The 12,244-nt window shown below is 43.7% G+C and overlaps 1 protein-coding gene and 1 long non-coding RNA gene across 3 annotated transcripts in view; one reads left to right on the plus strand and one right to left on the minus strand.

Annotated features, from left to right (window-relative positions):
- Window positions 1-347: 347 nt before the first annotated feature.
- Window positions 348-10,171, minus strand: LOC139079997 (uncharacterized). Its single transcript, XR_011534092.1, has 3 exons — window positions 9,657-10,171; window positions 8,703-8,830; window positions 348-3,360 (listed from the first exon to the last, which is right to left on the minus strand). It is a non-coding gene; the product is annotated as an uncharacterized lncRNA (long non-coding RNA).
- An 80-nt stretch (window positions 10,172-10,251) lies between these two features.
- Window positions 10,252-12,244, plus strand: part of GSR (glutathione-disulfide reductase) — a 42,266-nt gene continuing 40,273 nt past the window's right edge. The window contains exon 1 of one of the 2 annotated variants that reach the window (XM_008541705.2): window positions 10,252-10,878. In XM_008541705.2, coding sequence (XP_008539927.2) covers window positions 10,273-10,878 — 606 coding nt within the window. In that variant the 5' untranslated portion in view covers window positions 10,252-10,272. The remainder of the gene's footprint in view (window positions 10,879-12,244) is intronic. The other variant, XM_070598099.1, reaches the window with a different exon arrangement.

Below are 12,244 nucleotides of genomic sequence, written 5' to 3' on the forward strand. Positions count from 1 at the left end.
CCACTGTGTTTGGAGCATAGTAATCAGGAGTTTTGATTCAAGAGGAAGAAGACATTGAAAAATTGGGCAGAGACTAAGAATAGTACCTTCTCCTTAAGGTTGTTTTGAGGATCAACTAAGAAAATTCCTGTTAAAGTGCTTGGGACACTGCGATACACGTAAGTGCCTAAGAAGTGTTAACTGTCATTGCCCTAATGTCACAGATGAGCAGGAGAAGCTCAGAGAGGTCACCCCGAGTTCCTCAGATGTATATCTGGCAAATGGTAAAGTTGAGATTAGAAGCAAAGTTTATTTAAAGCCTACCCACTTTCCACTATACCACCCGTGTCACAAAAAGATAAATAAAATAGCCACAAACATGGGATTTTTTTTATTAAGATTATGATAGTTAACAACTTTGTGAAATTACAGTTGTACATCATTATTAGTCATGTTGTAGGTACACCACTTCAGCCCTAGTGCCCTCCCCACACCCCCCTTTCCCCTGGTAACCACCGATCAGTTCTCTTTGTCCATATGTTAACTACCACCTATGAGTGGAGTCATACAGAGTTCGTCTTTCTCTGTCTGGCTTATTTCACTCAACATAATACCCTCAAGGTCTATCCATGTTGTTGTGACTGGGACGACTTTGTCCTTTTTTATGGCTGAGTAGTATTCCATTTATATATATATATACCATATCTTCTTTATCCAATCATCAGTTGCTGGGCACTTAGGTTGGTTCCATGACTTGGCTATTGTGAATAATGCTGCGATGAACATAGGGGTGCATGGGACTTTTGGAATTGCTGATTTCAGGTTCTTAGGATAGATACCCAGTAGTGGGATGGCTGGGTCATAAGGTATTTCTATTTTTAACTTTTTGAGGAATCTCCGTACTGTTTTCCATAGTAGCTGCACCAGTTTGCATTCCCACCAACAGTGTATGAGGGTTCCCTTTTCTCCACAGCCTCTCCAACATTTGTCACTCTTGGTTTTGGATATTTTTGCCATTCTAACAGGTGTAAGGTGATATCTTAGTGCAAAAAGTATCCACTTATGTGTAGATATAGGATCATCTATAAATGTTTGGATTTAATTAAAAATTGCAACACATCACTCAAGTTAATGATGATTCCATTGTACGTTTTGGGGATGACACTGTACAGATGGTCATTTTCATATGTTCCAGTATGAAAAATGGATTGTCTTCCAAGAAAATACAGTAGACAATTATGTGAGAAAACAAATATGTTTACATAGATGTAAAACAGTAACAGGGCTTTTCTTTAGTAAGGGAATTATGGATAATTTTCACAATAACAATAATAAAGGCTTATATTGAGAGCTCATTATATGCCAGGCATTTTCTCACTTAGTGTTTTTGTTTTATTACTTATGTATTCTCCATTTGACTAAATTTTCCATGTTTTCTACAAAGAACTTTGTTTTTTAAGTGAGAAAAAGTTACTGACTTTTGGGTAAGATTGCAGGGACAAAAACATGAATCAAGCTTTCTTCCATTGGAAATCCCACTAAAATGACATCAAAGAGATGTCATTAAAAGGCCCAAACCCACAAGAATACAGGGAATAAGAGAATAGGATCAGCATAAAAATATTTGAAGATAGAAATCCTATGGAAAAGTGGTAAAAGACTTCTCAGACCTAAGAAAGCAAATTGCAAAACCAGCAGGAGGTAAATGCCAGGCACTAAGCTGATTACAATGCAAAATCCCCAAAATGCCAAGGAATTGGAAGTACCAGATAGCTCTGGAAGTGAGAGTGGGTGAAGGTAGAGCTAAAACAGAGCACTGGCCTGGTGGCACAGCAGTTAAGTGCACACATTCTGCTCCGGCGGCCCAGGGTTCGGGGTTCGCCAGCTCAGATTCCAGGTGTGGACATGGCACCGCTTGGCAAGCCATGCTGTGGTAGGCGTCCCACATATAAAGTAGAGGAAGATGGGCATGGATGTTAGCTCAGGGCCAGTCTTCCTCAGCAAAAAAAAGAGGAGGATTGGCGGCAGATGTTAGCTCAGGGCTAAGCTTCCTCAAAAAAAATAAATTAAAAAAAAAAGAAAGTCCATTTAAGATGCAGCACGCCTCCCCTACTCTGTATGACTGCTTCTCCCAAACCCCAGCTGAGAATAACTGAGATTGGTCATCTCGAAAAGGGAAAACAGAGGTCTCTACACTGGAGAGGTCAGGCTCTACCTGGTTCTGCTCTTTCATAGTTCCCTGTACTTTTCCTTGAGAGCACTTACGACCATCAGACATAATAGTTAAACAATTATTTAAATGTTGCTCCACTACACTGTTAGCTCACGAGGGCAGAAAGGTGCTTAGTTTATCACCGCATTTCCATTGCCTACCACAGTCAATGGAACAAAATGAGTAAGCAGTGGATATCTGTTGAGTGAATGAATATATACATATTCATTAGACTAGATATTATGTCCTCCATTTTTAAGTTGGGATTATTGCATTTTTAATCACTATGGAGCAATTATCCCCACAGTCCTCAAGAGAAAATTGATCCAACATAGGTCATTTAAAACTTCTGGCATTTTGTAAGTAGTTTAAAAGAGGAGATGTTGTAAGCAATGCTTCTTCAAAGTTGTGCTCTTTCTCTACACCTAATATTTTCACTTTTTCAGCAACCCGTATTTGGTCCATGACAGATGAGGTGAGCCCAAGGGACATTTGACTGTGAAATCCAGATCTGCACCATTGCCAGGGTTTCATTGATCAGAAGATTGTTCAAAGGCCACTTTGAACAAATGCCCACATTTTTCACTTTCGGCCATTATGGAATAATAGGGACCAAATCTACAATTAGAAAACTCAACAAGAATATGAAACAAGTGTTTTTCAGATATTGGACAACTGGTAGCACAGGATTATGATACTTAAGAGAAGGAAAATAAATGAGGTGAACCCAATGATCACCTCGGCTTTCTGCCTGGAGGCACATCACATACCATGGTTCCAGGGGGGCCCTCAAGCAGAGCACATATGAGTTGAGGAGACTCAGATGCAACTCTGTCTCACTGAGTTGAGGAGACAGAGATCGGAGTTCAGTGAGGTTAAGGTCACTAGAAATTGTGGTGTAGAGTTCTAGAGGAGAGGGAGCTAGGAAAAAAAGCTCCTGTGGCTGGCCTGGTGGTGCAGCAGTTAAGTTCGCACGTTCCGCTTTGGCAGCCCAGGGTTCGACAGTTCGGATCCGGGGTGTAGACATGGCACCGCTTGTCAAGCCATGCTGTGGTAGGCGTCCCACATATAAAGTAGAGGAAGATGGGCACAGATGTTAGCTCAGGGCCAGTCTTCCTCAGCAAAAAAGAGGACGATTGGTGGCAGATGTTAGCTCAGGGCTGATCTTCCTAAAAAATATATATATATATGAAAAAGAAAAATAGAAAAAAAAGCTTCAGAAATCCACTTGGGGGCCTAAGCTGCACATACAAAGGGAGAAACTCCTCAAAACCAGGCAAAGACAGCTCAGGGTGCTGTAAGGTGAATGAATAATACAGCTCAAGTAGGTAAGGAGACATTCATATTCCAATAGCCAGAGCAGAGAGTTCTTCTTGATCATCTAGGGAACGAGTCAACACACATTTTCTGTAAATGACCAGATAGTGAGTATTTTAAGCTTTGCAGGTCATACAGTCTTTACCTCAGCTATTCAACTCTGCTGTTGTAGCAGGAAAGCAGCCATACACAATAAATGAACAAATGATTGTGGCTGTGTTCCATTAAAACTTTATTTACAAAAACAGGCTGTGGGCTGGGCTTGGCCTGCAGACTGTATAGTTTTCTGACCCCTTAAGTGAGGCATTTAAGAGGCCACAAAAGAGTGGTACCCTATTCGTGGGGATAAACTATCCTTAGAGTAAGGGCTACTTTAGACCTGCTCTAACAAAAGTTCTAGAAGATGGGTCACAAGAGGATCAAGCTGATCCGTAAATAACAACTTCCTGCAGAAACAAAGCCCAACCCTTTTTAAAGAAAAAACCCAAAATTCAGGTATTTACTGTCATGACGTCCACCATTAAATAAAAAATTACTAGACAAGCCAAGAAGCAGGCAAAGATGACAGATAAGCAGAAGAAAACACAGTCAATAGAAATAGACCCAGAAATGACAGACATGATGGAATTAGCAGACATGACTTTATTTATTTTTTTAAAGATTTTATTTTTTTCCTTTTTCTCCCCAAAGCCCCCTGGTACTTAGTTGTATATTCTTAGTTGTGGGTCCTTCTAGTTGTGGCATGTGGGACACTGCCTCAGCGTGGTTTGATGAGCAGTACCATGTCTGCACCCAGGATTCGAACCAATGAAACACTGGGCTGCCTGCAGTGGAGCACGCAAACTTAATCACTCGGCCACGGGGCCAGCCCCTAGCAGGCATGACTTTAAATACACCAACAATGAAAAATGGTTATGTCAGAGTGGTGAAATTATGTATGATTTTTTTTCTTTTTCTAAACATATGTATAAATAAATTTTTAAAACAGTATATTATGTATCTCTATGTAATATTGTTTAGCATATTTTAAATGTCATATAAATATATAATACTCTTTTCTCATTTAACATTATAGTTGTTAGATTATTCCAAGTAGATATGTGTAGTTCTAGTTTATTTTCACTTCTGCATACTTTTCCATTATAAGACATGAATACCTATTTTTCTGATGATAGACTTTTATTTCCAAGAAGAGAGAAATGATAAACACCAAATTGAGGATACTGATTACCTCTTAGGGGAGGGAGAAAGGAAGGAGGATGTGACTGGGTTAGCTATAGAGAGCTACACAGTGTGATAGTACTTCATTTCTTAAGCTGAGAGGTGTGGATGTTCACTGTATTTTTTTTTTTAACTTTTTTTTTTTTGAGGTAGATTAGCCCTGAGCTAACATCTGCTGCCAATCCTCCTCTTTTTGCTGAGGAAGACTGGCCCTGAGCTAACATCTGTGCCCATTTTCCTCTACTTTATATGTGGGATGCCTACTACAGTATGGCTTGCCAAGCAGTGCCATGTCCACACCCGGGATCCAAACTGGCAAACCCCAGGCCACCAAAGTGGAATGTGTGAACTTAACCACTGCGCCACTGGGCCAGCCCCTGTATTATTCTTTATATTTTGTTTATCTTAAATATTGCAAATACATTTTAAAAGTAAATAGTCACAGAAACAATACCACATATTTAGGTTCTGAATAGGAATATTAGTGTTATTCCTAAGGCTTTTTATGATTTCCCTCATCATCATCTTTTTTTTTTTTTTTGGTGAGAAAGATTGGCCCTGAGCTAACATCTGTTACGAATCTTCCTCTTTCTGCTTGAGGAAGATTGTCACTGAGCTAACATCTGTGCCAATCTTCCTTTATTTTGCATGTGGGATGCTGCCACAGCATGGCCTGATGAGTGATGCACAGGTCCACACCTGGGACCCAAACTGGCCAACCTCAGGCTGCCAAAGTGGAGTGCACAAACTTAACCACTATGCCACCAGGTCAGCCCCTACCCCACCTTCTAATTTCAAAATACATTTGTAAAACAACTTGAGATCAAAAGGGTGAAAGAGAGCTAGCCCCAGTGGTCTAGTGGTTGAGTTTGGCATGCTGTGCTTTGGCAGCCCAGGTTTAGTTGCCAGGCAAGGACCTACACCACTCATCTATCAGTGGCCATGCTGTGATGGCAACTCACATACAAAATAGAGGAAGATTGGCAACAGATGTTAGCTCAGGGCTAATCTTCCTCAGCAAAAAAAAAAAAAAAAAAAAAAAAAAAAAACAGGGTAAATGAGCTATTTGGCACATCTATGATTTCTCTCTAGATATGTCTTCTGAGTTAGTATCCATTTCCCAACAAAGCAGATTTGCTGTTCTGCCTCAGAAAGATTCTTTCTCATGATCATAAAATTTGCCATTTGTTAACCTCACATTCAGTTATCGTAGTTATTGCTCAGTCTTTTCAATGTTTATCCTTTGCCTCAATATAAAACACTGAAATTGTATAACTGAGTAATATTTGTTTCATTCCTTTCCTCATATTATTTTTATCCTTCTCACAAAACTGTAATTACCTTCACACAGTCATGTGCTCCATAATGACATTTCAGTCAACGATGGACTGCATATGATGGTGGTCCCATAAGATTAGTACCATACAGGGCCAGCCCTGTGGCAGAGCAGTTAAATTCGCATGCTCCACTTTGACAGCCCAGGGTTTCGCCGGTTCGGATCCTGGGCGTGGACATGGCACCGCTCATGAGGCCATGTTGAGACGGCATCCCACATGCCATGACTAGAAGGACCCACAACTAAAAATATACAACTATGTACTGGGGTGATTTGGGGAGGAAAAAAAATAGAAAAAAAAATATTAGTACCACACAGCCTAGGTGTATAGTAGGCTGCACCATCTAGATTTATGTAAGTACACTCAGTGATGTTTGCACAATGATGAAATCACCTAATTACACATTTCTCAGAACATATCTCCATTGTTAAGTGACACATGACTGTATATGCTCCATGAGAAACACATTTCATTGAGCAACCCCTTATGTGCAAGGTTCTTTGTATACCACTATTTCCTGCACAGGCTTCTCAGGTGTTTATAGAAGTACCATTACCATCTTCTTTCTAACGTAATAGCTCCTGACCTGTAACCTCAAGTAACACAAAGTTATTATATAAATTAGTCACTCATCAAGTTGGGGGTGGGGGTGGTAGAATTGGGGAGAGGCAGGAGAGGGAGGAGGGAGGAATACAAAGGGGCACCAGAACACTTGGGGAGGTGATGGATGTGCATATTATGATGGTGGTGATGATTTCATGGGTGTATCCATATGTCAAAACTTACTAAATTTTACACTTTAAAAAAATAAATAAGTACATTAGTCACTTATGAGTCATGAATATATTTCTTACAAATTATACTATAGAAAAATTGCAGAGGGAGGGCCCGGTGGCATAGTGATTAAGTTCATGCTCTGCTTAGTCAGCCTGGGGTTTGCTGGTTCAGATCCTGTAAGGACCTAGCACTGCTCATCAAGACACACTGTGGTGGCATCCCACATACAAAACAGAGGAAGATTGGCACAGATGTTATCTCAGCAACAATCTTCCTCAAGCAAAAAGAGGAAGATTGGCAACAGATGTTAGCTCAGGGCCAGTCTTCCTCACCAAAAAAGAAAGAAAGAAAGAAAATGTGATATTCAACAATTTCTCCTACAAAAAACTCATTGAAAAAAATCCTGGATCTTGTCTTTTCACCATAAGACATTATCTATGATGGCTTCTTTCCAGTAATGGTTAAGAGATTAGGCTTCAGAGTTAGGTCTCCAGGATTTGAATTCCTGCTCTGCCATTCACCAGCTGTGTAATCTTGGACAAGTTATTTACCCTCTTTGAGCCTCAGTCTCCTCATCTATAAAATTGAGATAATAATAGTATTTATTTCTTGGGCTGAGGAGGGGATAAGATGTAAAACTCTTAGCACCAGCCTCATAAAGCTCCTAGGCACAATGCTTAGCTCAGTGCATATTAATTATTATTTTGACAAATACTTCAGTGTCTTTGTGGAAATCACCTTGGTCTAGTGTTCAAAAGAAAATATTTAATGATGAAACTATTAAAAAGTGAAATAATTGTTTGGGGCTCCACCATTTCTCACAAATCATGCTAGCTTATAATGATGTCACAAGACTGCCACGTTTGAATAATTTAGTTCATTTTTATTCTCAGCCTTTAATATCATCCTGAAACTCTTATTAACATTAACTAAATTTTTACTTTCACTGACATTTCTTTGCTTGAAGAAGAGAAAGCTTAGACATGGTGTGAAGTCTTCCAGTGCTTAGGATATATGGCTACCTGTTCCCTTCCCACCTAAGTCAGAAGCACAAAGGAAAAACACTGACGTGAAAATAAAATATTTTAGTCCCAAATAATACCTTAGGAATCTTTAGTTTCAACATATTGCATGGGATTATGTAATTAGGTGATTAAAAAGTTTTTTCTTGAGGCCAGCCTGGTGGTGTACCAGTTAAGTTTGTGCAATCACTTCAGCAACCCAGGGTTCGCAGGTTAGGATCCTGGGTGCGGACCTACACACTGCTTGTCAAGCCACGCTGTGGGGGGCGTCCCACCTACAAAATAGAGGAAGACTGGCACAGATATTAGCCCAGCAACAATCTTCCTCAAGCAAAAATAGGAAGATTGGCAACAGATGTTAGCTCAGGGCCACTCTTCCTCACCAAAAAAAAAAAGCGCTTTTCTCCTTTAAAACTAGCAGAGACATAGACCTTTACAGACTCTTTTTATCTTCTTTATATTTGCTTTAAGGTGTCATTTTTCTCCCATTTTTAAGGCGTCCATTTTTCTTCCTGGTTCAAGACTTGTCGTCTTTGACTCTTGTACCCTCCCTGCAACTTATCAGTTTCACCTCTTCATGTCTGTTCAATCTGTTCCTTCCTGTCCTCAATACTGGTACCTATGACCTTTGCTTCCCATACTGCCAGTTTCACCATGTTCATTTCTTATATTTCCAGGGAAAGACACCTCTGAGAAATCTCCAGTGACTCCTATTGCTTGTGGAGTAAAGTCCAGACACCTTAGCCTGGTTATAAGCAGGGCTTTGCAGGACTCCACCCATGTCCCATTATCCCCTTCCAGCAGCCCTCGGTCTAGCCAGTGCACCGCTCTACTTACTGTTTCCAGTCCCCGCCCTTTCATCTCCTCCACTCTAAGTTATTCTCCTTGTTTCACGTCTTATTTCTTTTTTCACTTCATGGATGAAGAAACTGACACTCAGAGAGGTTAAGTGACTATGACAGCACCTGTGGGAGAATAAGAATGCAAGTTTCTCTGCCTCAGACCCTACTCCTGAACGCTCCAGTGGGTATCTCTTAAGAACAAGGATATTCTCTCACATAACCACAGGACAACGATCAAACTCAGGAAATCTAACGTCGATGTAGTACCATTATATATTATACGGGCCATATTCAAATTTCACGAATTGTCCTTTATAGTGAATTTTCCCCAATCCAGAATCCCACCCAGGATCAAGCCTTGCTTTTACTTCTCATATTTCTTCAATCTTCTTTAAGCTAGACTAGTTCTTTAGCGTTGCTTTGTTTTCAAGACATTGATAGTTTTTAAAGAGTAGAGGTTAACTGTCTATAACATTTCCCTCAATGTGGGTTTTTCTGAGTGTTACCTCATGATTAGATTCAGGTCATGGATTTTTAGCAGGAATGGTACATAAGTGAAGTTGTGTACTTCCTTCCTCACATCAGGAGGCACACAATGACAGCTGTCTCATCACTGGCAAGACATGACTTTGGTAAGCTGGTGTCTGGCCCACTGTAAAGTTACCATTTTTTCCTTTGTGATCAATAAGCAATCTGTGGGGACATATTCTGCAGTCGCTTTTTCCCCATCAAACTTTCACTCAGCGGTTTTAACATTCATTGATGTTTAACATTCACTATGAGAGGTCACTACGATAGTTGCAAAATGATTTTTCTAACCCTGTTGTTCTTTCTACATTTATATAAACACCTGACATTCTACTGGAAGGAAAAACTTTCCCTTCTTCCCGTATGTTACTTTTTAATCAGGAAAAGAAAAAAACCAAAACGTAAAAAAAGAACTGGATACCATTCTAACTGGAGTGTGCTTGGTTCCGGTTCCCCTTCAGGCTCTGTGGCCCGGACCTTCATTCCTCTGCCTTCAGAGCTCTCAGCCTTGCGGGCGATGGGCACGGGCCATGGACGGTGGACGATCGCCACACGGATTCAAAGCCCAGTTACTAATTTGCTGTGCAGTTGGTAGTTCCAGATATTCTAACACGACACCCCAGGCTCTTTAGCTCGGGAGGAAAATGCTTTTGTGTCTCCATCTCTACCCTATCTTTATGCTTCATCTGTGGATCACAAAAGTATTTATTCCAACATTTCCCAAACTAAATGTGCTTAAGAATCACCCGAAGGCTGGAGAGGGCGCTGCTGAAAGTGTAGACTGCTGGGACGCCGCCCCGGGGGGTTCCCGATTTTGTAGATGAGGGTCAGGGCCCAGGAGTCAGCACTCCAGGTGGTCTGCGGAACAAACTTTGAGAAACATCACCCTCGAAAATAATGGAGGTAAATCTCCCTTCCTCAAGGAAAAGTCGGCGCCACTGGCAACTCCAAGGTGCCCGCTCAGGAAAGGCTGGGTGAAACAAGGGGGCGCTCATCCTTCCGCGCCCCACTGGCCTTCAGAAACAGACATCTGGTTGATGCCACGACGGTCGCGGGAGACAGGTGCTGGGGGAAGAGGCGGCTGGCGGAGGGAGACCGCAGGATCCCCACTTTGGGCAGTCGGGCGGCCCGGTCCTCGCGCGCAGGGACGGGGACAGGGTGCGGGGAGGCCCGCCCTGGTTCCGCCGACCCTTGGCCGGAGAGCCCCACCCCTCACCCTTACCCCCGCCCCCCCGGCCGGGTGCTTAGTCACGATGAGGCTGCGCTCGTCCGGGGCCCGCGCCCCCGCCTTTCCCGGGGACCCGCCCCGGGCCTCCCCGGCTCCGTGCACTTCCGCCTGCATGGCCCTGCTGCCGCGGGCGCTGGGCGCGAGCGCGGGCACGAGCTGGCTGCGGGCGGCGCGCGCCCTCCCCGGCTTCCCGCTGGTGCAGCGCCGGGCCGCCCTCGCACTCGCCCTCGCCCGCGCCATGGCCTGCAGGCAGGAGCCGCAGCCGCAGGGCCCGCCGCCCGCCGCCGGCGCCGTGGCCTCCTACGACTACCTGGTGATCGGGGGCGGCTCGGGCGGGCTGGCCAGCGCGCGCCGGGCGGCAGAGCTGGGCGCCAGGGCCGCCGTGGTGGAGAGCCACAAGCTGGGCGGCACTTGCGTGAGTATCGGTTCCCCCCCGGCGTTTTTCCTCGCGCCTCGGGCTCTGCAGCGCAGCGTCCCGCAGCTCCCCTTGCTTTCACCTCGCCAGGAGCAGCCTGTGCTCTTTCCTGGTACGATGCATGCATCCGATACCCGAGGATGGGCCCCCAGCGCTGCGCTTTCCGCTTTCCCACCAGCATCTGAGGTCAGGATCTCAGCAGGTTTAGATGAGAGTAGTGTAAATGGTCTTCCAGCGGCCCCCGAAGCTAAGCCTGCGTCTGTTTCAGCCCAGGTGCAACGTTAATGATGGCCGCAGGTGGTTAAATCCAGCATGACTTTCCTGCCCCTTCCCTCGTCCAGGTGGAAGAGTATTGCGTTCCATGCTTGATCTCATCCCTGGGTCCACGAAACATGAAGCTGCACCTGGAAAAATTGCGGCAGGCCTGTGTGTGAGGAGTCGGGGTGGGGGGTAACGCAGATCCAGTTCTCTCCCTTCAATTTCAAGGGCAGAATGACTTCCAGCAGTGGTTGTCGCCCTTGCCTGCACGTTACAATCACCTGAGGAGTTGAAAAATCCTGCTGCTTGGGTGCAGCCTCGGCTCTGGGAGTTTTGGAAGCTCCGCAGGTGATTCTGAACTGCAGTTAAGGCTGAGAACCATGACTAAAGGTTACTTTGATGTAGGATTTACTATTAAATGAATTCTCAGACCTTTTCCTTTTGTTTTGTTTTGGGGGGGATTTTAAAACTACCATAAAAAAAAAAAAGAGAGTTGTAAATCCTGCGATGAGAAATTAGTCATCATTTAAAAAATAAGTTTTGGCCCCAAATTATTGGTGTGGCCTTTTCTGTCACAAGACTTGGGTGAGGTACTTGCTGCTAAAAGTAAAATGTTGTGGGGCCGGCCCGGTGGCCGAGTGGTTATGTTCGGGCGCTCTGCTTCCCTGCGGCCCAGGGTTGCGCTGGTTCGGATCCTGGGCGCCACGTGGCGCCGCTCAACAAGCCATGCTGAGGCGGCGTCCCACATAGCACAACCAGAAGGACCTACAACTAAAATATACGGCTATGTACTGGGAGGCTTTGGGGAGAAGGAGGGGAGAAAAAAAAAGATTGGCAGCAGATGTTAGCTCAGGTGCCAATCTTTAAAAAACAAGTAAAATGTTGTATCTAAGAGAAACCTGGGGTTGGGGATGGGTCCTCTAAATTCCTTTGGAGACTGATGTTTAAATGATACTAATTTGGGAATCCCTTAGGGCTGTTTGTGTACCTCTTATCACCTTAACAAAATACCTTGCTCAATAACTGTGTGTGAAATGAATGAAACTCGGAATTGACAGCTGTGAAAAGGCTGACTCCGTTGTCCAGTGCTCATCTTTCAAGTTCAAAA

Source organism: Equus przewalskii, chromosome 28, assembly GCF_037783145.1.
Source record: "Equus przewalskii isolate Varuska chromosome 28, EquPr2, whole genome shotgun sequence".
Classification (NCBI taxonomy): Eukaryota; Metazoa; Chordata; class Mammalia; order Perissodactyla; family Equidae; genus Equus; species Equus przewalskii.